The sequence below is a fragment of the Culex quinquefasciatus genome, chromosome 2, assembly GCF_015732765.1.
Source record: "Culex quinquefasciatus strain JHB chromosome 2, VPISU_Cqui_1.0_pri_paternal, whole genome shotgun sequence".
Lineage (NCBI taxonomy): Eukaryota > Metazoa > Arthropoda > Insecta > Diptera > Culicidae > Culex > Culex quinquefasciatus.
Genome location: NC_051862.1, coordinates 185770115 through 185797616, shown reverse-complemented (window position 1 = coordinate 185797616; position 27502 = coordinate 185770115). Strand labels below are relative to the sequence as shown.

Sequence of the window (27502 nt, the reverse complement as noted above, 5' to 3'; positions counted from 1 at the left end):
ACAAAGACAAATGTCCACCCAGGCGATTGCGGGGTGGCTCTGGTTGATGGGGACAGATTTTGGGGGAAACGATGGTTCTCTTTGTGTTGAGCCACCTGGACTGGACGATGGATGGTCGCTGGTGGTTTGCTAGAAGGTTTCTGTCGACTTTCGCATCGAGTGATAAGATGTGGGGCGTTTTGTGCATGATACCGATCAAGAAATGCAACGTGATTCGGAAAATTTCATGTTCATATTTGAGATTCTTAAAAGAGCAACAATATGACATCTGAATAAGCATTCCAAACAAAGTATTAAACTAGAAAGAGAAGGGTTTCCAATAGATTTGGTCCTGACTAAACGACCTTCATAGGCTTTAGTGATTGTTCATGGTGCATAAGGAAGATCAAACAAACAAAGGTCCATACAAATAAATCAAAATCAAATCAAATTATTCCCTCTACAGCATTGCTTTGGCGTTCTCGATTGCAAGATTCCTACTCGAAACTAAGTGTCCGAAGGCTTGATTGTTGAGGCAATTGCAAGCCTTTTTTACACCTTAGCTTCCATCCACCCCGGGATTCGAACTGACGACCTTTGGATTGTGAGTCCAACTGCCTACCAGCGACTCCACCGAGACAGGATCCAGGGAGACGACTCCTACACCTGGACTGAGCTAACGACCTAAACTAACCTAACCGACGGAAGGCGTGATCAGGCAAATCTCGTCTCAAAATTTGCCATCGGGACCTTCTGGGATCGAACCTAGGCCGACTGGGTGAGAGGCAATCACGCTTACCCTTACACCACGGTCCCGGCATACACATAAATAAAAGTATCAAATAAATTCAAACTGAAACACCAAAGTTGCACTTTCTCAAAACTTTATGAAATGAACTGCATTGTACTGACTAATCTATTATGATAGAAGTATTTTAAACCAATTTGTGGTGTTAGAGAAACAATGGATAAAAAATAAGAGCAAAGTATATTGATAAAATATAGAGATCGCCATAAAGTACCACCAATGTGAATCGTAACACAACAATATTGTTTTTAAACATTTCGGCAAACTTCATGTTTTGTTTATATTTTGTTTGAAGTTCTTATAACCTTGTATTGATACTGCTTTGTAAAAAAAATACCCCTGCCACTTTAAATGATAATTGTTCATAAAAAATTAAAGCGAACCTTTTTTTTCTTCACCCGAGTACAAAATATTGAATTTATTCCAAAGCATAAGCCCATCATATTGGATGCATAGTTTTGTAAGTTTTTTCAAGGAACTTTTGGCCTTAGAACCTGTTGTTTTTTTAATTTTCACACATCGGAAAAATACAAACAACTTAAATAAAGTAATGTTTTTCAAAAATTCATTGATATTTTAAGCATTTTTGACAGGAGTATAACTGTAAAAAGGGGTCACCCGTAAACTACGTGGACACTTTAAGTGGTCAAGAATAAACTGAAGGGAAATTGGACGAGCTTAACGGTGAAAATATTTTCGAGACATAAAAATCAAGTTTGTCATGGGAGCGGCCGTGGCTGACTGGTTACGGTGTTCGCTTTGTAAGCGAATGGTTCTGGGTTCGATTCCCATCTGCTCCCAACGAGAAAGTTAAGAACACATAAATCTAAATCTATGAACATAAACGACAAATCAAAGTCGCTCGAGTCGGGGTTCGATCCCCCGTCCTTTGGATTGGTAAGCAAAAATGTTAATCACTATGCCTTCGCGACTTGGTGAGCTATGACTGGAATTAGGAATACTGTTACTATCAACTATATACGCGCTGGGTCCTTGTCCATTTGACAAGGGTTCGGAAGTTCTAAATAACGTTTGAATCCGATTGGTCCAAACGTTCTTCAGGGCGGGGCTTGTCGATAAAGCTGAAGTACCTCGCGCTCGGCTAGCCAGCGTAGAAATGGGTCACCGAAGCTCGGCAGAGCTAACACCTTCCAAATGCCTATGCGAGTTATTTGCATGTATAGAATGTAGATCTAAAAAAAATACATGGAAACAACTCAATTTGTAAGAAGCGAAAGCGGGGTCCCGTTTGGTTGGTTGCACACACACACACACACACACACACACACACACACACACACACACACACACATAAAAATCAAGTTTGTCATTTATAAATTGCCAAAAACCATCGAAAAACCTATTTTTAACATTTTTTTAAACCGCTGTAACTTTACAAGGATTGGACTTAGGACAATTGTCAATATGGAGACTTTTTTTGTAAAATTGTCTGGAAACTCAATTCCCGCATTCAGTTTTTGAAAATTTTGAAGTTTAGAGCACTTTTGAAAAAAAAAACAGTTTCAGTAAATGATTTTTGTATTTTTTTAGTAGAGTTGCTTCATCCTGCATTTTTCGTGAGTCTTCCTGTAAAATCTTAGGCTATTTTCACAAAAATTTTGAACGAAAAAAATCGTGGGCTCACATTTAAATTTGACTTTTTCGCAATTCGCAATTCGCAATTTTCAGTGTAAGAACGGGCCTTGACCGATCTTATGCACTAGGTTCCCGACGAACACGCACTGCCCTTACACCTACATCTCACCCTTGCTCTGAGTCAGTACGAGCAGCACGCTAGAACACGCTTTGAGTGTTCGTGCCAGGCATGCACACCTTCTTTTCCGGTTACGCATTTTAACTCGGCCGGGGGTGGTACATTACGTAGGGTTTGATGTAAGTATAAGCGCCTAACCATTTATAGTGTGCCTAACAACTTTCATTAAAGCAAAAACTGTTTTATTTTTAGTTTGAATTCAAAAACTAGTTGTTATTTTACTGTGTTTTGTTTTCTCCTGAAATCTTTCCTAGTGTTGAGTCGTGTTTTTATGTTGCTATTTCTTTTGTCGCGGTGTTTTGTTACAATTTTGGTCCTAAGCATTTTATAAAAGTTTTTCAAAAGTACAATAGTAATATTTGTGTTAATTCTTTGATCACTCCAAAAATGAGTAAGGGCTCGAACCTCATTTGTTTGAAGAAAAGGGTAAAGATTGAAAACAATGGACAGTGAAAGAAATATACTATCTGAAGAATCAATAGTAAAAGAAAGATAGTAATTTATGAAGAAGATAAAGAAATTAACAATAATTAATAAATAGAGGTAAAAAACAAGCTTAGATTGTATTGAGGGCAATTTATAGGCCCAAATTTGAATATTGGCCCAAAATGAATATTGAATTATTCAAATAGACAAATAAAGAAAAGGCACATGATAAACAAAATTGACTGCCAAATTAAGGATTGATTGATTGATTGATTGGGAAGGGGGAAAGCAGGGAAAGCAGAAGGTATGTTACAGCAGCATCAATTGGTAAAATAGAGTGAAAAAGCGTTGAGAAATAAGAGAATCAAATGAGTAAAATCGAAATCAAATGGAGGATAGTAAACAGAGCCGCGTTAGAAAATCAGTGAAACAAAATAAACAGAAGATAGGTGGTAGATGAAATGGAAAGAAGAGAAACCCGTTGTGCGATGTTTCAGGTACATCCACAGCAGTTGACTCAACATACTGCGAATCAAAACAATACCGTCTACAATCACAAATGACTTCCCTTTCCCACATTGTCGCGCCCTTTCTTTTAGCCGTCTCGACTTTGACCCACGGTGGTCAAAGGTTTACGATCCGTTTCCACAGGCCACCAGCTAGGTCATCATGACAACCAAGCCAACGTGGAGGTAAGAAAATAGGACACTTGCAAGGAACCAGAGCTATACTGTCTTGATCAAGTATGATCTAACAGGACTACGGACGTAGTCAGTGACGCTCCTTCCAGGATGTTCCTCGCCTGAGCGTCAACTGAAGAGGTACCATCAGCATCATTCGCAATCAAAATATTTCATAAAAATTGAGTGTTTTTTTACTTTCAGTGTATTTTTTCGGAAAGCCCGCCTAATTTCCTACAAGTTTGTCTTTGACCACTTTTTGATACGATGCAACGGCTTCGAGATACAGCAATATTTAAATTACGAAATACAAAAATATTTAAAACACTTACGCCCTTCTCAAATGTCATTATCAAGTGAAACTGGCTTCATATACACAAAAATGGATTATAGAAGCGTAGGATAACATGTCTACAAAGTTTCATTGGAATCGGAAAGGGTCGAGAAAAAAGTACCTAAAAAATCCTGTTTCGGCCTGGAATTGCTCAAACATGTACCGTGAAATGCCACGAAAAAAAACTGTTTTGTCAAATTTGTCAAATGGGCCTATTAAAGCAGTTGTAAAAAATGTCATGAAATATTTAAAACTAGTCTTACGAAATTCAGTAAATTATTTGTAAATTTCCATCAAAAAAAGCTTTGATTGTTACATCCCACGGATTATACAATGCGTAGTTTAAAGCATTTTATAATGCATAAATAGCAGTTTTGACAATTACGATTTAAATTTTTGTTAATTTTAGTTAAATGACGATGAGCAAATGCATGCAGGTGAGTAAAATTTAACCCTCTACAACCCAACCCCGCCGTAAGACGGGCTTCGATTTCAAAAATTGCCAAAAATCACTTGTTTTATGTGACTTTGCCAATGTTATTAAAAATATGATTTTTTAGGGGTCAACTTTGGCTGTGTTTTTATTTCCTATAGATTAAGTAAAAAGAAGTATGCAGTAATTTTGCTAGTGTCCCAGACTAAGCCTCAACGCATGTGGTCAAAATTTAAATGATAATTGTGCCATTTTATAGCAGAAAATGTGAATAACACGCAAAAAATTAAAAAAAAATCAAAAATCAAATTATTCGCTCTACAGCATTGCCTTGGCGTTCCCGATTACGGGATTCCTACTCGAAACTTGATGTCCGAAGGCTTGATTGTTGAGGCAATTGCAAACCTCTTTTTACACCTAAGCTTCCATCCACCCCGGGATTCGAACTGACGACCTTTGGATTGTGAGTCCAACTGCCTACCAGCGACTCCACCGAGGCAGGACCCAGGAAGACGACTCCTACACCTGGACTGAGCTATCGACCTAACCTTTAGGTTAGACCGGGGCCAACATTTACTTCCCCATCCGACGGAAGGCGTGATCAGACAAATCTCGTCTCAGAATTTGCCACCGGGACCTTCTGGGATCGAACCCAGGCCGACTGGGTGAGAGGCAATCACGCTTACCCCTACACCACGGTCCCGGTGCACCACGGTGACTGCAAAAACATGAAAAAATAGATAGGCAAAATATAATGGTGGTGATTGGTGGTAGAATAGGCCAAATACTATCAAAAACAAACATAAACTAAACAAGATAAATGCAAATTAAAATACTATAAATGAAACAAGAAAAACATAAAATAAGAGAAGTCAAGTTTTTCGTAGAACAAAAGTTGCTCAAAATGACCTCCTGAACACGGGAAAAATAAAAATTTCAGAAAAAAATAATTTGGGCAGTAGAGAGTTAAATAATATATTTTGGTGATAAAAATTGTTTAACTTAATTTGGAAAATTTGCTAAGCATTTGACGATTTTTTTTGTTTAAATGGAATTTTCAGTACAAAATGTTGAAAAACTACTTTAAATGGAATTTTGCATACACTTTATGGAAATATTCAAATTTTTCTTTCACTGTTAACCATGACAACACAATTAATTTTTTTTTCACTTATTTAACTGTTTGTACTTCGTCTTGGAGATATTTTAGTAAGCAGATATACAAGTCGCTTTAATTGTTTTTTTAAAAGTGTGTTATGGTTTCAGAGAAATCAAAGAAATACAAAGCGTAACGACTCCACGTCAAAAGAGGTTTTTCTGAACTCACCAGAGCCAGGATTCTTTGTTTTATGATTTGAAATTGTTTCATGATTAGGTTCTTTTTAAATTTCTAGCGAGATATAAATATTCGAGAAATCGTCGTATAGAGCTCACCATTAACCTAAGTTCAATAACATTCCTGAATCTTCTCCCTGAGATCTACTAACTGACATGGCGGGCACCGTTGGTGGCCAATGACTGTTACCTTTTAACACAGGTTCGAGTTTTGGCGACCTTATTTTGGCGCATTATTGTATGTTGTTGATAAGGGAAATACCACTGGATCGCTAAAGAATGTGATGGGTTGTGCTTATAGGATGTTACGGTCCTGTTCAGCAACGGAGAAGTACAACCATGGGTGGTCTCTCAAGCTGAAGTTTAGAATCAATAACAGTTGCTCTTTCAATACAATATTTTTCACAATTTTCCACCACTAAAAGGAATTTTCTGCGTTCGTGTTTCGAAAAAAAAGAGTCAACATTTACGCAGAGCAGCCCATTCACCAACAAACCAGTTTGTCTGGCAAACAGCAACACAGAGTGGTGACGGTTGTGTTGATGTGCGTGAAATCGCTGCGAGATTGAGCAACACACAAAACAATCCCGCGCACAACACACACACACACAGCGTGTGGCGTAGTAAATCGAAACTCTATCGAAGAGAGAGAGAGATATTCACAGGTACTGCGGCTGACTGTATGCAAATGGAACGTGACAAAAGATGGGTTCCATCCGGAAGGAATTGAATGTCTTTGGTTTCCATTGTCTTTCAATGGGATTCTGATAAATGTAAATGAGAGTCCTGATTGATTCTTACTTGAATGAATCCTGTTTATCGACTCATACTGTTGAGTTACGATTGCATTAAAAATAAATTCAGTTTGTTTACTTACATTATCCGCTTCTGTTGGAATCGTATTAATTAGCTAATAAATTAGTCAATCCTAAAATTATGTTAAACTTTTAAACCGAAAAACTGCAGAAAATTCCAAATCGTCATCAACAATCTCCACTCATTTCTCGACTGGCTCTCTCCGTGCTTGTAGTTGTGCAAAAATAATCCGTTTTCTTTTTCTTGCCGTTACTTTTCCACTGCTGCTGCTGCTGCTGTTCCGCTGTGTTGTTGTTTTTGCCTCGTAGTAGTTGTGTGTTGTGCTCTTCTGATTCCGTTTCTTTCATTCACAAGTCGCTCTCTCCGGCGAGAGCATCACCAATCTGCCAACACTGCTGCTCCTGCTGACACGAAGGCGGCGAGCGAATCGCTCTCACCTGTTCTCTCTTTTGTGCCCTCCTCTCACGCACACACTGTTTGTTGCAATCCCACCACAGAAAACGACCAAAACCGTACGTGAGCAGGGGGAGGAGGGTGGTACGGGAGAGAAACACGAAAAGCAAACGAGGGGAAAAAGGAAAGAAGTAGAAGATTCCCACAACCCAATTATGGAATTTTTCGCACTTTTCCAACACTTTCCCGAGGAAACTCCAACATTCCGCGATGCCCAACCCTTCGACGAAGCACTTGACACCTCACGGCAATTACCTGGAGCGCAAATTAGCAAGCAATCAAAGACTTTCGGGGGGCCAGGAAAATCGAACAACTTCAGATCGAATCGAATCGAATACAGTGACAGTGACGACTGACGGGGAGAGCGAGATAAACGCCCAAAAACCACAAAATGGCGACCGTGTGTGTTCGCGGTGGATGGTTTTCTGGGCGAGAGGGAGAGAGGGCGCGCGACTCAGCTGTCAAAGTCCATCAGTCATCTGGTGGGCATTTAAATTTGCTGCAGAAAAATCGCAAAGTTCTGTAATAAAGTTATTCATTCACAAAAAAAAAAAAATATTTATTGATGCTTTCATAGAAAAGATTTTAAGAAAAATATTTCAATACATTTATATTTGGAAATAATTGGATAATCATCAACGAAAATTATTATTCCAACTCACATAAAGAGTCTGTACTACATATGCTGGGCTTTCAGTTTACAGATCTTTCAGAAAAATCTGGTAACATTGCAAACAAGGGGTTTGCGAATGAGAATTTTACTCAATGAAGCGTTTGCAATTTAGGCGCAATTCACAAATGAGGTAAAGTATAGAGTTATCTACGTGCGCATGTATTGCGTGTACGTACACGAAAAAGATTGAGGTTAAATTTTGTACCGGCCAGCAAAACAAATGGTGTGCTAGTGTGCGTGAGCTCAGGCTTAGATAACTCTATAGAGTTATCTAAGCCCGAGCTCACGCACACTTGCACCCCATTTGTTTTGCTCGCGGTACAAAATTTTACCTCAATCTTTTCGTGTACGTACACGCAATACATGCACACGTAGATAACTCTATCGAGAAATTAAATGTGAGAGTGTGTGCAACATGGAGTTAAACTTTCTGTGAAGTTGCTGTGAAGATTACCATAGAGTTATCTACGTGCGCATGTATTGCGTGTACGTACACGAAAAAAAGTGAGGTTAAATTTTGTACCGTCCAGTAAAACAAATGGCGTGCTAGTGTGCGTGAGAGCGGGCTTAGATAACTCTATGGCACTTTGAAAAGTTTAACTCCATGTTGCACGCACACACTCTCACATTTAATTTCTCGATAGTAGTATTTCACTTCGGAAAAGTGAGCCACACTTTTTTTCTTTGTCTTATTTTCAATTGTCGACTACGGAAATTTTTTGGAACAACCTAAAATTAATACATTTTTAATGTTGATTTTTCGGGTTAGTTTGCAATAGATCCTATCAGCCATTACAACCTAGTGCGCTAATTTGCATTTTCCTCAGAAAAAATACTGAATTTTCATTGTTTTTCAGTTTAGAGCAAAACGTGAAGGTGCATAAATATTTAGATACTTTTGCCTTCCTCACTTTACTGAGGAAAGGCTATAAAATCACTCGAAAAATGAACTTAATAATTTGACCTCGTTGACCCACCTTCACGTATACATATCGACTCAGAATCATGTTCTGAGCAAATCGTCGCCATCGTGCTAACTTGTCGTACGTGCATTTTGGGCCAAATTGAGTTAAGAACGCCATTTTGTGCAGCTCACAATGCCTCACCTTTTGACCTTCACAGATCCCCAAAATTCGATTTCAATCCTGAGATATTCAACAAAAACCGAAAAACCTCCGTGCATTTTGTCACTTTATATATAGTAGTTTCAATCTTGTCGTGCTATCTTGTCCTCCATGAAAATTGATGTAAGTGTGACAAAGGCCAAAGGGATTTCAGGCCAGGAAAGTCAGGATGCGTTTGTCATTTTAGACTACCGTAAACATTTGTAATTATAACTCAGGACTCACAACCAACTTCAACCAAACTTTAGGAAACGCACAGAATGGCCAGCCAAACAAAACGTGTTTGTTATTGTTTACATTGCGTGCTCTCGTTTTTGAATATTCAAGGTCAAACATTAAAACGCGTTTTTCTCGGAACGTCAAAATGGCGGGTGTGACAAGATAGCACGACGACGTCGAAATGTCTGTGTGGATGTGTGTAGGTGGGTGGACAAATAAATTGTCACTCGATTAACTCCGGACTGGATGAACGGATTTCGACCGTATTAGTCTCATTCGATCCATCTTGGGGTCCCATAGGTATCTATTTAAAATCAGCAAGTTTAGTTAGGTACTTCAAAAGTTATGCTAAAAACAATTTTGGCGTATGTTCGGAAGATTGTAAAAAGGGTGGTTTTGCAAGAAAACCTATCATGTTATACATTTTCAGAAAGGTATTAAATAGACCTTTCCAATGAGCCCAAAAAATTGAAGATCTGACAACCCTATCAAAAGTTATTAGCACTTAAGTGTTATTTATACACTTTTTGTAGGCCAAATCACAGATATTTCAATAAAAATGATGTCCGGGTTCATCATGCGACCAGTCGTTAGTTAGATAATCGAAAGAACTTTTAAATGAGCCTATAACATCGAGGATCTGACAACCCTATCAAAAATTATTAGCACTTAAGTGTTATTTATGCACTTTTTGGAGGCCGGATCTCAGATATTTCAATGAAAATGATGTCCGGGTCCCTTATGCAACCCGTCGTTAGTTAGATAATCAAAAGACCATTCAAATGAGCCTAAAACATTGAAGATCTGACAACCCTATAAAAAGTTATTAGCACTTAAGTGTTATTTATACACTTTTTGGAGACCGGATCACAGCTATTTCAATAAAAATGATGTCCTGGTTCATCATGCGACCTGTCGTTAGTTAGATAATCGAAAGTCCCTTCAAATGAGCCTATAACATCGAGGATCTGACAACCCTATCAACAATTATAAGCACTTATGTGTTATTTATACACTCTTTAGAGGTCGGATTTCAGATATTGTGATAGAAATATTGTCTGAATCTTCCCTGCGAACTATCGTTGAATAGGTTTTTTATCAGACCTTGCCGATGAGCCAAGAATATAGAAGGTCTGCGAACCCTATCAAAAGAAATGAGTAATAAAGTTGATTTGTTAAACATGTTGGCACCAACCACCTAAAGGTGGATTAGGTTACGTTTTTTAAGTGGTCAGCCAAACCGTTTATGTTTTTGAAATCGCAAAATCGAGGACAATTCTAGATTAGGTCCTATAAACATATGAAAGACAACCATATAAAATCCCCTCAAAGTGTCCACGTGGTTTCTGGATGTTAGGGTGTATTTGTATGGAAAAATAAAGTTGTCCTTTAGTGAACAGAACTATCCATAAAACAACTCCACGTTTTTGGTTAAGTCTTTTGAAAGCGATTCAATTTTCCATATAAGATGGAAAACCATTTTTGAATTTGATATTTATTCGTTTCATGCTATAAACCGGACTCATATTTGGATGCTAGAATTTCTACAACTTTATATGGTAGCTTGTAAAAAGATACCTAAAACTCGAAACATGTTTTTGCTAAATCACGTTTTAGTAGTTTTGAGACCCTAGGAGCAAGTAGAACCATACTCTATTGAAAGTTTTCACATTCTAAACTCTAGTAATTTTGCCCAAAATCATATCTCTAAAGATGTCCCACGTTTGTGCTGTTGGATCACCCTAATGCCCCATATATGCTGTGAGATTCCCAAAGTTTATAGGATCTTGTCAAATAAAACTTTAGATATGAACAATTCAAAGTATTTTTGATAATGATTATTCTTAATTTTATTGCAAACCGATCGAAACAAGGCTTTGTTTGAGGGAGGCGCTAAGAACCTATAACAAACTAATCCGAGATTTAATTTTGCGCATGTTTGAGCTCGTTTATTTTTTTTTTTTTTATTTAGGTGAAATTTTGATGTACAGTACAGTCGAGACTCAAATATACGAATGTTTTTATAAGATAGGATCTATAGGATAAATACTTCACTTAAAATCGAAATATTTTCATATAGTTCTAAACATCACAAAAACGATATCGTATTGTTTGCAGTTGATTGCATGTCGATTTCCGTGGAAATTTCGTTTTTTGTTAAAAAATATTTTGTGTTCACCCCTGATTTAACATGCCAACATTGAAGGGGGAGAGGGAGGGGGCGACATAATCTTTGAAAAAAAAAAAAATACTTTTTTACTTACTTATATAACCACCAACTTTATCAAAGACACCAAATCATTTCCAGATTAGATAAATAAATGTTTGCAGGAATCAAAATATCTTCTCGGATAGTACGGAGTAAATAGAGAAAGTTTCATTCTAATAATTAAATACAATTTTTTTTGCAAATGGACGATCATTTGCAAATTAGTGCTCTGTGCTATGGGGTAGTCGGATATGTTTAGAAATAAAAGTGTAATCGATTTCTTGTTACGTTTTAATTTCAATAAGTCACAGTATTTTTTTTAACATATTTGTTCAGATAACCCAAATATTTGTTACGCATCAAGCAATTTGTTATTAAATTTGTTTTTAAAGATTAAAAAAACCTTTTTTGCAAAACATTCAGAACTTCGTTTCCACTAAATTACTATTACCCAGATAGTATCAACAACAAAACAATCTTTACAAATACAAATGCTGCTGATGAAACAACCATGGTTTTCACATTCCATCTACGTGAGTTTCCCATTTTAAGGAACGTTAAGGTTGTGCAGTATTGGCGTACATGACTTGCTCCAATTCGTTTCTTTTGTGGCATAAATTTAAACATATGGCAATTGGATTATTTACAGAAACATAACACTTTCCGCTGTCTCGACCAGGATGGTTCGGCCTACAGCTGCCGTTTCGACTTAACTCGCTTCATGTCCTCGTCCATATCGATGAACCGACTCAGCCGGCTGCCATTGAAGGGCGCGTCACTGCCTGGTGGGTGCATTCGCATCTGTTGAATGTTTGGGTAAAACTATCAGTAATTATTTTTTTATGAATGTATTAGAAAGATAGTTAGTAGAACTGGTGAGAGGGTTTTAAAATTAAGCTTTCCATATTGAAGTAAACGCAAGCCATTTTTGGAACGCTCATACGTACCTGTTGCTAACTGCGAGTCCTGTGAATGTTTCTTGCTTTTTTGCAAACAACCCAGATTGCGAATATATGGCGTTTTTGTACAAGTTAAGGTTTTGGCGTCGAAGGTGGTCGAAGGCGTCTCAAAGTTGGGTAGGAATGTTAGTATTTTTGGGTTATGGATATAGGGATGAGGAGTATACTATGTTAATGATAAAAAATTAAGTTACTGTTATTAATAAAAGCTTAGGCGGTTTCTAAAGCCATTCATCATAAGCTATAACATTATGATTTTGGTTATTTTGATACATTTGTAAAGTGTGTTGATAGGCTGTAGAGTGTAGATGGTTTGTCATATTTTAAGTATATGAAAAATATTCAGAAAATAGTATACTCGGATGTTTGAACAGCACATTGTTAAAAAATATGTAAAGATTGTTGTGCTGTCAATTGTGTCCCATTTTTAAATGTTCGGTTTGAATTTTACTATATTACATTTTATTTTTATTACTGTAAAGTTAGGAAGCAATGTTTTTGTTTTTTGATGTTATTATTTGGTAACCGCTAGTTGAAACCTCTCATCTTTGTAAACCTCATAAATTTCATCTTCGTTTTTTTCAGATAGAACGCTTATTGGAAATTTTAGCTAGTTTATCTAATTTGGCATTAAATCGGCAGGGAAGCAGTATTTTTTATTCGTTACGAATTAATTTTTTTCTCGTTATGCAGAAAATGAAAGGAAAATTTGTTACGATTTTTGAAGGGGAAAAGAAGAGTACAATTAAAATTGTTATCAAGGGTGGGACAATCTAATCGGAAAACAGACTGGTGAAAGTCAACGGGTTTGTAGAAGTCAGTAAAGTCATTTTTTGCGAAGAAGTTTCGCATGTTTCTAGCATAGAAGATTCTCTTATGTGGTGCACTGCGTGGCGCTGTGTTGGTGTTGGTTGGCTGATTTGAAAGTGTGTGGGTGTGGATGGTAGCTTTTATTGGTATTTTCGCTTGTTTTTATTAGGCGTGTAAAAGTGGCTTTGATTAGATCTCGACATTATCTTTGGCGTATCGTTTCTGAAAATTGCGAGAAGAACCAAAAAATCACCATTGAATGATTAGTACGATCCTCGTTCGGCTGTGAACGAATATTATATATAATTGGGTGCAATAATTAACGCAATGAAGCCAATCAAACAAAACAAAACAAGAAATAACTATAATGAATCTAATCCAATTTGCCACCCAATGGCGCTCAAGTTACCATGATCCTGTATTTCTCCTTGCACGCGTAGTCACTCTCGTCGAGATCCTTGTAGCAGTCGGATTTGTAGTCCTCTGGAAGTGGTTTGCCTTCATACTCGCAAAGTTTGTGAATGGGGCGTGATCTGTAAATTTATTGGGATATGATCAACAAGTTAAGCTGGGATTTTTAATTTTCACATACCTAACGATCATCTTGTCCATTCCGGTAGGCTTGTTCGTCGGGCAGTAGAACACGTCGGGCGTGTTCTTGTCGTACACGATCGACTTCCGCATCATGTCCTTCTCCTTGTTGTACTTGATGTGCTTTTCCTTGGCGGCCTCGGCCAGCTGGGCGACCGCAAGTGCCACGGCGCAAAGCACGACGATCGCGTATTTACTCATGTTTTCCACCCACCGTAACCGATAAACGCGATGAAATCTGGGCCACCTGATCGGTGTCTGTCAGTCTGCATGGAAATGAAAAAAAGAAGAAAAGGGCCATTGTTTAGATCGGAGATGGTTGAGGTTCGTTCAACAAGGGAAACCGCGCGTCTACGATGCCAAGGTTAATTTGCTTGTGAAACCTGCATTCATGCAAATCTCAATCACTTTCGGGGTGCGAAGAGCCGACGCCACATGTCAAGTTGCCATAATGGCGCGCCGGCTGCCATAAACTGTTTGCTAGCCTATTCAGCGATGACACGAACGCTGAAGAGAGCGACGTCTTCCGTATGCACGTTCTCTAAATCCACATTTTAAGTGGGTTCGACCTTGCACTTTACCGATTCTTCCGCAATTTGCCATTTTCGACGATGCTCTAACCAAAGAAAACAAGCAAATTCTCATGCTTTTTTATGGATCAAAAAGTCAACGAGGCAGTAATGTCGGCAAAGCCTGTGAAATGAGCTTTTCATCGCCTCGTCGGCATCAAATTGTCACTCTTGAACTGCAGCAGCGCATCTGTCAAAGAGAACAATGACCTGTTCCGGTGCAGCTCCATTATTCATGAACTGACCCCGACTTTGTCCCATGATTCAAATCTTTGAGATTTGCCGCCAGCTGCAACGTCCCTGCTGCGGTTGACAATTTGAAGAATGCATCGCCGGCAGGGGCGTTCTCTAGACCTCCGTTGCAATGGTTCCTTCTAGCTTTGTTAAACCTTCTTCTGGATCCACACAGTTCAGTTCAGAGTGCATTATCGTTTGCCGCAAATCTCGATGCAGGGGTATAAATTTACAAGTCTAACCACAAGTCACTCGGCGGCGTACCAACCGCACTTAGATGCTCAGGGTTGTCCATAAACTACGCCAGCAGTGTCGTAAAACGTCTTCGTAGAAATCTCGTTCGCAGCTTACGGCCACCCTCACAAAGTTCTGGTTATGCGCCACATGATCGGAACTTTTCATGCAGCTTTTGGCATTTCAAAGGGGCGCGCGCGATCGCCTTTTTTGCGCCTCGGATGAGATTCTTTTTTTTCAATTTAGCATTGCAAAACTGGTTTACGCAAGGGGTAGGACAGAGAAAAACTGAGTGACTCATTTTCTCAAAGTTACTCAATCTCACTCAATGTTACTCTTTTGTTCTCCTGAGTAATTCGAAGCCAGGTTACGGAATATTTGAATGGTTGTTTTTTTTTTTCGTTTCGAAAGATGTTTATGTTTACAAACGAAAACTACCTACTTGAAAGAAATTCTGGAAATTGTTACCAGGACATCCGGCCGCTGACCTCAATTCACGGGATCGCTACACAATCGCTGCGATTTCCACGGCTGACTAGTCATCCGTGTCTGCCGTCATCGCCAGACTTCTTTGGAAACTCCTGATTCTCTTGGTTGGACACGGACTGTGGGGCCAACCGACCCGGATGTCTAGCTTGTATTGGCCACCTATAGCATGATCTTCAGCAGCCGGCATCAAGCCACCCGACAATCACTGCAGCAGGCTCCTCATCAGCGGCGGCGACTTTTGCGGAAACAACTTGATGAGGCTGTTAGTCAGGCTGACGTCCAACTTTGCAACAGGTTCTAAACAATGTGGATGGGTGGCTCCGTGACATTGTTTGGAGGCCAAAATTGGTGTCATCGGAGGGCGTTTCAAAGAAGCAATTGGCCGTAATTACGGACTTGAAGCTGCTTACCCCTATCACTGATTTAATACCGCAAATCTGGCCCCGTTACTGTTTCAGCAGTAGGTTAAGGTCTGCTGTAGTGCCAGATCCGTGGATGAATACCCTGCTTCAACTCTGAAGAAGTCTTCCGGCTAATCATTTCCATGACATTATATTTGATCAGAACAGGGCCCGAATCTCAAAAAAAATCTGCCACCAACGTCTTCCAGGCATAAATCGATAGCTCATGGACCAGAACAGACCGCTCGGGAAGCAACATTAAAAGTAAAAGTGATTGACCACTCCCTCTAGAACGGTTCCAGTTCCGCGATTTGACAGAGACTGGGCTGCGGTAACTCCTGGTCGGACGGATCGTGAATGTGCGACGGAGGATTTTTGCTAATGGCACCGTCGCCGTTTGCTGGAGGACGAGTGATGGTGTAGCGCCACCTCAAGACGGAGTTTTCGAATCCGTTAGAGATATTGTTCCCGGAGCAAGCGAAATTGGCCACGGCGCAGCATTACGGGGCGCATTCCGACTGTAGCTTTAAATTCAACCAGAAAAAATAGATTCAACATTCTTTTATTTATATTTTGAAATTATATTTATCAATTATACACAACAAACAAGAGCCTTAAAACCAAATCCCCCCTGTTTTTCGCAAAATTACATAGGCTTTAGAAAAATGCTTTATCTGCGTCGTGCCGTATCTGCGATCAATCGTTGTTTGCGTCCACAAGAAAATCCAGCGACACCACCGCTAGGTCCGTATCTAATTTGGCGCCGGGTCGTCCGCATCCTGCGTCATCGACTGCTGCGATACTTGTCGACTGCCAGCGCTGCCACCGGGGAGATGTCGATGATCATGGTCGTGGTGGTGACGATAACGTGGATCTGGACGCCGATACTTTCGTCCTTGCTAACGCCTCCGCAAAGCCGGTCGATTCCGTCGTCTTCGTCTTCACCGCCACCATCTGCGGGTTGCGCAGCGTTTTGCCGCCGACTTTGACGCTGTTTGGATGAGTTAGCGCTTGAAGGTTGGAGATTGACGCTGGACTGCAGGTCGTTTCAATGTGGCACTTTTATGCGTCGCACCGAGGTTAGCAACCTTGGCAGGATCTGTACTCTGGCAGCAGTTCAGGTGGCGATTCTTGCTAAAGGGTTACGGTTCCATTGAAAAGATACTCAAGGCAGCAGGATCGCCGACATGGTGCTGTTTGAGTCCCGTCGACTGATGAAAGGTAGCTCTTGCTCGTCGTCTCAACCGCGAACTGAACCGCGACGTGTTCGACTTGTTCTAGTTTTGATCGTCCAAACTGAGATGTCGATGCAATCCCTGAAACCTCAAGAACCTCTCTCGTCCGCAAACACGATCTCCATCCCAATCTCAATCCTCTCATTGAAACAGCCTCAGCTGCATCTGAAAGGAAAATATTGAAACGTGTTGATGGTCAATGCCAATGACGCCACGGTTTTCCGCATCTTCTTTCTTCGCGTCAGCCTTTGCCTTTCCGTGGCCTTGTTTGATCTGCGCCGCCACCACTGTCACTTTTAGTTCGGCTGCTCCTCATTCACCTCCTTGTCCCGCCGTATCCAACCGTCCGTTCGGAATGACCAACCTGCTGGATCTCTTAGCGCTGCTCCACATCCTGCTTACGGAATCGTAATCAGAAACTTCTCGAACTCGCCACAGATTGCGATCTTGCGCTTGATCGTGCTACAGGCGCTTCGTGAAAGCAGAGATTTTTCGTCGTGACGACTACCTAGCAACTTCAGCACCACTCTCGGAAAGTGAGTTCTGCAAGGCTAATGATTAGTACCTAAGTCCATTTCGCTAGTATTCAACTAACTTTTTTGATTGAAATAAATTTTCCTCAAAATAAACTGCTCGCCTAATTTGTTGCTAGAACTGTCAGTTGCATATGACAGTTCTCGGTGCGAGGTCATACTGTCAAAATTCGTTGCGTCATTTGTGAAGATTGAGAAATTTTGAGAAACGCGAGTGACTCAGTGTGGCTCAATTTTACTCAAATTGATTCAAAATTTCACAATATCACTCAGTGTCTAACCCCTTGGGTTTACGACGTGACGTCTTGATAAAAAGTGGCGCTTGGCCCCGATAGGACCAAAATTGATAGCTTGAGATACATAGCTTTGGTAAGATTGAAATTGTTATCATCGCATCGAGCAGCAGAAGTTAAATTTAGTGCAATGTTATTAGAAGTTATAGTTCCGCTAATAGTTCATTAATATCACGTAATATTTTTTTAAGGGACGAAATACTGATAAATTTATGATTTTATTCTCCACAACGATAAAGCTTATTACTAGGGTTTTTTAAAGGTCTTATAAGCTGTTGTGTTTCATATGTTTATAGGATAGATTTGCTAAGCACAATGTTACCTTGATTTTTTTTTTTAAATTTGCTCCGCGTCTTTTTCTGACTTTGAACTTTGAACAGCTCGTTCCAAGAGAACCATAATTGATTCATCGTGAAATGACGTCTTGAAAATTTAGAAAATTTTGTATTTAAGTAAAAAGTGTGATCTGAGATGGATAATAAATTTAGACTTTATTGAGACACAGTTTATTGAATATTATGAAATTTTCACCACAGAAAGCAAACAGATATAAAACACGATACTTATTTCAGCAGTTTTACTCTTTCTCGTATCGAGTAAAATTGTTACTTTTAGATATATTTTTTCCCCTCTACAAAAATATGTTTGCAAAGAATAATCGCGAACAAATCTTTTTCTCTAGCGAGCTTTCTTCACCCGCGAAAGAGAGAGAGAGGAGACAAATCATGCAAAAGAAAATCGCTCCCGAACTTCTCCAAGAAAAATCAATCTGTTGATGGATTTTTTTTTGTGAATTTCCTTGTCAGCTCCATTTAAAATTATTTATTTCGCTTTGTTTACATACATTGCCCATCTACAAAAGTGACCGGTAATTCTTCGACGTGTGGCGTTACACTTGCCAGTGTAGTAGTAAAAAAGATGTTCCGCTTAATAATCAAGATAATATTTTTTTTAGATTCCTTTTACCGATCTTTCGTGAGCGAGAGAGGAGAGCCATGTTCTCTTCTGATTTTATCTCTTGATGAACGCTTGAAGATTTTCTTTTGATGATGATTCTTCCATCGCTGTCTGGTACATTAAAAATCGAGTAATTAACATCTGAGATCCAACGTGCACCGGTTCGAATCTCGGCGTAAGCGTGATTATTGTATCATGTTTATGTTGACAATTTTAAAACGCTAGTGAAAGTCATCATTTTCTTCCTTTGGATTTTGTTTCACAGCCCTAAACTTTAACGACGCCCATAAAAATTCATTCATCTCTGTGCCGGGATGGGATGGGACTGATTCATCGCCCAAGCGTAGACTGGGTGAAACCAGACACCAAAAGATGCAAAACTTTACGCACATCTCCTCGTTCGTATGTCGAACTTAAAAGCAGCAGTCAAGCCAAGAGACTTCCAACCAGTTTTGTGGTCGCAAGCTCCACGGCAATCCGGTTTCTCTTTCAGTTTGCTGAAGCAAAAGAGTTCGGCGTCCTTGATTTTTCTTCTTAAGCTTTACGAGATGTGGCTGGACCTCAATAATTCATTTTCTTCCATTAATGAGATCACATCGGGCCGATCTAATCTAGTTCAGTGGAAAAATTTAGGACGTTTACCGCTGCTGAAATGACTGATGCCGCCGCCGCGGTGTCCGGGTAATTGATAGGGAACAAGCCGCCGTCAGTCAGTAAAATTCGCCCCCGGTTTTTCTTACATCATTATTATGCGGGAAACATTCGAACTGACAGAAAAGATGCAAAACTTGTGGCAGCAGAAAACAGCAGAAAGAAACATTCCGCACAAGCCCCACGGCTCGCGGAGCAATTATCCTATTTACCGGGAGTTTAAAACAATTTGTCTAATTACAAACCCGTAGCTGCGCGGCGAAACAATGAAACCAGAGCAGAAGAAAACCGATTGCGATGCAATTTTCGCGGTTTTATTTTGAAGTGGGCCGCCAGTTTGGGGTGCGATTTGTGACGCTGGTTAATTATACATGCTGGATAATGTTTTGAAAAGAGAATTTTCAATTTTTGAACAATTATTTTAAGCAATTTTAAACAATTTTTCAGAGCTTCCCGAACTATTTTAACAAAATGTTGGAATGTATAAAACGCGAAAAAATGGCGATGCTCTGAAGTTTGTTACTGCAATGAGAGTGATCGAACCATTGAGTGGATGCGAGGGAGGAGTGAAGCATGAGTATAATGTATGCACTCTCACTTTTCACCGCGCGTTCGATGATCGATTGCGTGTGAATGAACGAGCGCGCTCACCTAATAATTAGCTAGTTTGTGTCAAATTTGAGCGATGATTGAATTGTATAGCTCGATGAACGGTTAAAAGAAAGTGAGTTTGTATGGATACTTAATGATTTTTATGCAATCTCGGAGCATTTAATTTTCGAGGTTTGTGGTTGAGGATTATGAATAAAATGCCATAAAAATTGACAAAACAGTTCAGCGAAATGTCAAGTTTTTTCAAGCCAAGCAAAAATCCAAGCTGTAGAACTATTGTTTTTAAATTTATATCTAGAAAGAGATGTATATTTTAATTACATCTTGATTTTTTCACATTCCCAGGCGTTGTATAAATTGTTCATCTTAATTAGTTCAATGTGCTTGACTGACTCCAATCAGGAGTACCGAGTCAACTTAAATCGTACATCTGTTTAATTACACAACCTCATTATTCAAATAAGCTCACTGAAAAAAAAAACAAAAATTTCCATACACCAGAAGTGGACCAGTAACGGTACCGACTTGGCGTGGTCGCCATCCCAAACCTGGGCCTCAGTATTGTAACCGGGTAAAGAATGCTGACAAAAATGCTCGAGCGGAATAAATTAACCCACTGACTGGTCGGAGAAATGGGGATGACCAGAAGAGGTCCCATCAGAATCTGACTCGTCGTGGGAAGCGTAGCTTTGCGTTGGTCGACCACACCGCTACTTCTTCGTGTCGAGGTCTGGGTTCGCGAATGACTCATAGATCCAGGGTGAGTTCCAGGTCGCCACAATCACGGTCCAATCCAAGGCCCGGATTGTGTGTGACGAAGAGGTGGGCTATTACGTTTCCCTCTCCAGGTAAGTGTTACGATGGAGGTGGGTCTGTCGCGAATTACGTTATTAATTTTGTTTGAATTGAAATTGATAAAAAAAATTAAATCAAAGTTAGTAAGTCTCGTAGTGTATCTTTAACAAATAACTACGCAATTTGTGGACAACCCCTTCGCTTGGGAGTAGATCATGGAGTGTCGATCGTGACTATTTTTTTCTCTCCATCCCTCTGCGCAGCTAAATGTGCCACAACGCCAGCGAGCGATAGAGTGATCAACCTACATTCGCCAGCTCCAGGAGCAATCCAATAGGGCTGGTCCCACTTCGGTTCGATTCTGTGACGTAGTTCGCCTACTTTGCAAAATCGACGACCGCCCTAGCATCCAAGCGTGGGAGCCCAGGCATTGAACTGGAATCGAAATGTCGTCCAGCTTAAAAGCAATAAAACTATTTTTATTGACAAACTTGTCTAACTGGACTCAAAGGTGTATCCGGATCACCGGACTTATTATACAACGGTCAACGGACCGTACCGAATGGGCGTTGAACATCCTCGGCAAAAACTTTCAACATATAAAACATCAATTTCCGCTCAACAACACAGACTAGGTTCATCTTCAAGGAGAATTAGCCATGCGGACTGTAATGACTAAACTTGTAGCTACCTTCACGCGGGCCAAGTTGACTCGGCTGTTTTGTGGCGTGGAGGTGTTTGCTAAGTCGCATCACACGCGCAGAGTTGAGTAACAATAAGTTTCGCTATTTATGGACCGCTCACTGTCGACTTGTTTTCTGCTCGGAACGGTTGACCGTACCTGGTAAACGGAAAGAAAATTCGTTTGATTTTAATTAAATTTTATATTTTGAATATTTCTGCATTTTTTCAAATTTTGATCCACCTTAGAATGGAACTAAATGTCAAGCAACATTTAAAGATCACGCAAATGCCACCAACTGATCTTCAGCGAAACGAGTTTCAGATCTGAAAATCTAAATCAAATTGCCAAATTTGGTCTCCAAGAACAAGTTTGCACCATCTCAAAGGAATCGTAAAATCAACCTCTTTAGCATAGTTAATCACGTTACGCAACTCAATCATGTTATTGCGAGTTGTGTAACTTTTCAATCTGTGAATACAAAGAGACGAGTTGTTCCTTTTAATTCCGCTATATGATATATAGCGGAATTAAAAGGAACAACTCGTCTCTTATTCACAATGCATTCTGCTAAAACGCTCAACCAAACCACAATTTTCTCAATCGTTGGAACAAAACGCATGTTATCGATCATCATCAACAGCAGCAGCAACAACAACAATCATCCAATGGAACGAAAACAATCATAATCTGGCGCTTGCTGCCGCCTTCCTCTTCTTCAAGTGTGTGTTACAGTCCTAATTTTCGCTTCACAGCCTCAACATCAAATCGCAATCATTTTCACTTTGTAGGAACGGAGTTTGAAGTTAGGGGCGGAAGATGGGTTTGTTTTTTTGTGGATGGTTTTCGTCAGTTTTCTTAACGTTCCATAATAATAAAAAATCAAAATCTCTAAAATAAGCCTAAATTTTTTGTATGGTTCTGAAACTTATTTTCTCATCATGATTCAACAATGTTTGCCTTCCTCACCTCAATGCACAGTGGTCCGAAACCGAAATCTAGCGTGACAAAATTGATAGCGGCCACACGTTGAGATTTAGAGCTTTGGTGTCTTCGGGACAAATGATCAGGGTCAATAGGGGCATCTTTTGGTATGGTGGGCATTAGAGTGGTCCAAATTTTAGGGTTCAGCGCTTTGGTGTCTTCAGAAAGTTGCAGAGAACATCATTCTGAGCAACTTTGCTGTCTATCTTCAAACAGGAAGTTTCTAGAGCCATTTTTGTAATTTAGGTTGAAGTGTTTATGAAAAATGAGTTTTTGAATTTATCAACTCAGGCTTGTGTCGTAGCGAGTTGGTGTGTTCTAGACATTTGTAGAACTTATCAAAACACATTTATCTTCCAAGAGTAAAAATCGGACCTTTAAAACGCAAGTTATAGCCAAAATACGACGAAAAGACGCCATTTTGAAATGTGAATAACTCGAAAGGTGGAGGAGTTTGACCTCGCTCTTAGAAGTATCTGAAAGTACACATTTTAGAGTACATTTGCTGAAAATATCTCGGGGTCTTTTTGTTTAACTTATTTAATCTCAATTTGAAAATGAGCATTTTTAATCGTTTTGCCCATAACTTTTGATAGAATTGACCAAAATTCATTTTTCAAGAATAAAATGTTCATTTTGACAAACTCTACAATTGTCTAGAAGGGCTCAAAAATGTACAAAATGATCTAGTGGTTGTAAAAGAAGAAACAAGTTTTGGCTGAAATATTTCAGGAATCAACAAAATAATTTAATTTATTCCTGAAATATTTCAGCCAAAACTTGTTTCTTCTTTTACAACCACTAGATCATTTTGTACATTTTTGAGCCCTTCTAGACAATTGTAGAGCTTGTCAAGAACATTTTATTCTTGAAAAATTTTGGTCAATTCTATCAAAAGTTATGAGCAAAAACGATTAAAAATGCTCATTTTCAAATTGAGATTAAATAAGTTAAACAAAAAGACCCAGATAAGCAAATGTACTCAGATACTTCTGAGCGAGGTCAAACTCCACCACCTTTGGAGTTATTCACATTTCAAATGGCGTCTTTCTTCGTATTTTGGCTATAACTTTCGTTTTAAAGGTCCGATTTTATCTCGGAAGATAAATGTGTATTTTGATAAGTTCTACAAATGTGAACACACCAGCTACACAGCCTGAGTTGATAAATTCAAAAACTCATTTTTCATAAACACTTCAACCTAAATTACATAAACTTCCGTTTGAACTTTGTTGTTTTTGAGCAAAGTTGCTCAGAATGATGTTCTCTGCAACTTTTCTGAAGACACCAAAGCGCTATCTCGTCATCCCGCCAAAATAAAAATTCTGAACCACCCTAAAATTTGGACCACTCTAATGCCCACCATACCAAAAGATGCCCCTATTGACCCTGATCATTTGTCCCCAAGACACCAAAGCTCGTGTGGCCATCAATTTTGTCACTAGATTTCGGTACCACTGTGCAATGAGGAAAGGCTTTGAAATCACTCGAAAAATTAACTTCTTTGTTCGACCTCGTAGACCCACCTTCACGTATCGACCAATCGACTCAGAATCAAATTCTGAACAAATGTCTGTGCGTGTATATGTCTGTAAGTCCGTGCACCGAATAATATGCACACGATTATCTCCGGACTGGCTGAACCGATTTGGACCGTTTTGGTCTCATTCGATCCGTCTTGGAGTCTCACAAGACCCTAATTAATATTATGAAGTTTAGAAAAGTACTTCAAAAGTTATGCTAAAAAACAATTTTAGCTTAACTTCGGAAGATTGTAAAAAGGGTGGTTTTTGTAAGAAAACACGTCATATTGTTAGAAATGTATTGAAAGACCTTTCCAACGTGATTGAAGATCTGACAACCCCATCAATAGTTATGAGCACTTAAGTGTTATTTACACACTTTTTTGAGGCCGGATCTCAAATATTTTGATGAAAAAGTTGTCCGGATCTATCATGCGACCCATCGTTACATAGGTAATCAAAAGACCTTTCCAACGAGCAAATAAGATTGAAGATCTGACGACCCTTTCAAAAGTTGTAAGTATTTTAGTGTTTTTAATACACTTTTTTTTTGGGGCCGGATCACAGATATTTTGATAAAAATAAGTGTTATTTATACACTTTTTTGAGGCTGCATAGTGTAGAAAGGGTTGAACAAGTTTTGCTGTTTAAATTAAATATCCATAAAAAAGTCCCAATTCAATTGAAATTAATAAACATTGGCTCAATTGGATGACTGCACCGGGCTGGTAACTTCAACGCTCGCACGCTCGCACATCTCACGTACGCGAACAAGCGACGAACCGCATTAGGTGCGGAACAAGCCGCGGCAAAACTTAATTACTGCCGAATATAATTGGACGGAAAATCCGTTCGAAAAAAAAAAAGAGATAATAACAACTGTTTACCGTTCACTTTCGCACTATGTAATCTGACCCTGATGAACCCTTAGACGTTTTATCCAAAATTCGCAAATTAAATATTTTTTGAAAATTTACGTTGCACAAATTGCATTCCACACTTTTCAGCCATGAAGATGCAAGTATCTGATACAAAATTGAAAACTTGCAGCATAACCTATAAAGTTTTATTCCCTGTTTCTACCAGGTAAAATCTCTCTCCAAATTCATCAGGGAGCAAGGTTAAGGCATCACTCTTGAAGAAATACAGACCGCCAATTAGTTGATTAAGCCCATCATTCGCATCTCCTCCTTTCACTCTTGTGGCTTCTGTTTCCCATCATCCCGTGTGGGTATTAATTTTCGCTTTCTCATCAACTCTCCTCCCTGGGATAGGATCGGTCGTCTGGTTGTAGTTTCGGAGACTTCCCGTCAAACCTGGGGCGGTTTCCGTACACACCGGAGAGATAAGCCTAATCGAAGATAATTGAATTATTTCGTGCGTTTTTTGGGGTTTTGTTTGGCGTTGGATCAATGGCAGTGTTGATGAAGATGGTGATGGAAGAATCATCGAGCTTACAATTTGATTAGCTGTAGAAGAAAAGTGCATTTGATGTGGATTGTTAGACCGAGTGTCTAAAATTAAACGAAAATATCTTAAATTTACATTGATTGAAGAACTTAACTTAAACATGGTTGAAATGTAATAATGAATAAAGGAATGATGCCTTGATCCCACTAATATTGAAATGGACTTGTAATCGAGTGCAATAATATAGTGTAAATTCCACATTAATTGGAATTGCATTATAGTTTGACTTTATTATGGAGCAATTCCAGCTTTGTCTTTGACAGCATTTCAATTGGATGTAAGGGCTTACAGATATAAGCTTAACTACATTGCTAATAACTGAAAATAGACCACTTTTCAAAAAAACTGTTTTAGTAAATGATTTTTGTATTTTTTTAGGAGAGACATACCATTCTGCATTTTTTGTAAGTCTTTTGGTAACATTTTAGGCTATTTCCTCAAAATTTTGATCGAAAAAATCGTGACATCACCTTTAAATTTAAGTTTTAGGCTTAAAAATCAAAAAATCTCATAGATGTGGCGTGTATTTTTGTTTCAGTGTATTTTTTTCAGAAAGCCCGTCCAATTTCCTACAAGTTTGTCTTTGACCACTTTTTGATACGACGCAACGGCTTCGAGATACAGTAATTTTTAAATTACAAAATACAAACATATCTAAAACCCTTACGCCCTTCTCAAATGTTATTTTCGAGTACTTTTGGCTCCATATACACAAAAATGGCTTATATAGGCCTAGGATAACATGTCTACAAAGTTTCATTGAAATCGGAGAGGGTCGGTTACAAAAGTACCAGAAAAATCCTGATTTGAGCTGGAATTGCTCTATACGAATATTAATAAATCAAAAAAGTCAGAAAAGCAATTTTCTAAATGATTACCAATAGAATAATTTAAATAGTGGTTTTCATTTGAATAGTTTTTTTTTTCTTAGAAAATCGGTTTCGCTTGTGTTCGTTCACCAACCCATTAGACGGGTAAACAATTCCACGAATTGAGTCATCACCGCCAAGATCTCTTAGATGACCGCTCTGCATTAACTCCACAGACCATACACACACGCCCTACCATCCACCAACCAGCAAGAAAAGTCCATTAAAGGAAACCTGCACATTCGGTATGAGCTAGTCCACCGAGGTAATCCCGTTGATCTGTTAGTATTCACCGCGCGCAAATGACCTCACAGACCTGCAGCTGCAGCTATAACTTCTGTTTAACTCTCTGCTGTAACCACTGCTGTTTTCCTTCGGAACTCGTTCCTCTCAACAAGCCAACTCTATACCTCTAGAGTTCACCGAATTAGCATGCACTCGCTCGGTACGTTCAACCTTCACTTATCCGCTTCTTGTCAACAGGCTGGTTACAAAACCACCACCAGCAGTTTCGGCTTGCCGTCACAAAGTCACCCACGCGAGCAGAACGATCAGCAAACCAAATCGAAACCGCTCATGAGCGAGCTCAACTCCAGCTTTTGAAACAATTTTCGTTCGTTCCAATCCTTTGACCACAAGTGACGTTGTGTGCCTTACGTGCGACCCCCGCTCAAAACGCTGCATCGCTCAATCTCAATTAGTCAAGACTGTTTTTGCTGCCGCTACCACTTCTTCCGTACTGTTTGAGCTGCTAAATGGCTTTTTCCTGGCGCAGTGATCGTCCCTTCGGTGAACACCGCTGTCTTGCTCGAAGCTCTTCCAACGGATTGATTCGAAGAAACGTTCGAAGGTCTGAACGACATCGTTCAGCGCAGACGGCGTACGTACGGCGTAGGTAAATTAAGCGAAAATTTACTAACCACTGAGCACAGGAGGAGGAGGGAGCTCAACAGCTGGATGATCGAACTTCGCGGGATTTCTTGTATCGAAAGACACCGAAGACTCGCGTCCGTCTGCGCACCGGGTTGAAACGTAACTGACGCTCTTCTGCGTGAAATGAGTTTGAGTATGCAACGAAGCAATGGTTCTCCTGAGTTGTGAGTAGATTTGTGAGTCGAGAGACGGGAGAGTCGTGAGTTCTGTATGGTTCAGGGTTGAATTGGATGTTTCGAAAGGTGGAACTGAGTTGTTTCAAGTTTTTTTTTGTTTCATGTCTAAATATATGAAAATGTCATAATGATATAGTTTTGTTCATGATCGGTCTGATAAAACGGGATGATCTTTTGACGGAGAACTTCATCTTAGAGCTCTTTACAGGGCAGTAATATTAATTTTTGCAATTCCGTCG

At 39.4% G+C, this 27502-nt stretch overlaps 2 protein-coding genes across 5 annotated transcripts in view; both read right to left on the bottom strand.

The window, feature by feature from the left end:
• Nucleotides 1-7429, bottom strand: part of LOC6053789 (homeotic protein female sterile) — a 52771-nt gene extending 45342 nt beyond the window's left edge. For all 3 annotated transcript variants that reach the window (XM_038257218.1, XM_038257220.1, XM_038257221.1), the window contains exon 1: nt 7294-7429. The gene's annotated coding sequence lies outside the window, so the exon portion shown is untranslated. The remainder of the gene's footprint in view (nt 1-7293) is intronic.
• Nucleotides 7430-11576: 4147 nt separating this feature from the next.
• Nucleotides 11577-27186, bottom strand: LOC6031221. 2 transcript variants are annotated; one of them, XR_005277404.1, is made up of 5 exons: nt 27075-27186; nt 13625-13889; nt 13442-13565; nt 12211-13254; nt 11631-12064 (listed from the first exon to the last, which is right to left on the bottom strand). XR_005277404.1 is itself a non-coding variant. In XM_038255344.1 (4 exons), the coding sequence occupies exons 2-4, from the start codon at nt 13822-13824 to the stop codon at nt 11954-11956; spliced, it is 435 nt and encodes a 144-aa protein (XP_038111272.1). In that variant the 5' UTR covers nt 13825-13889; nt 27075-27186; the 3' UTR covers nt 11577-11953. The 2 variants fall into 2 exon arrangements, 1 of the variants encoding a protein (XP_038111272.1); XM_038255344.1 differs by lacking the exon at nt 12211-13254 and having other exon boundaries at nt 11577-12064.
• Between the last annotated feature and the right edge of the window lie 316 nt (nt 27187-27502).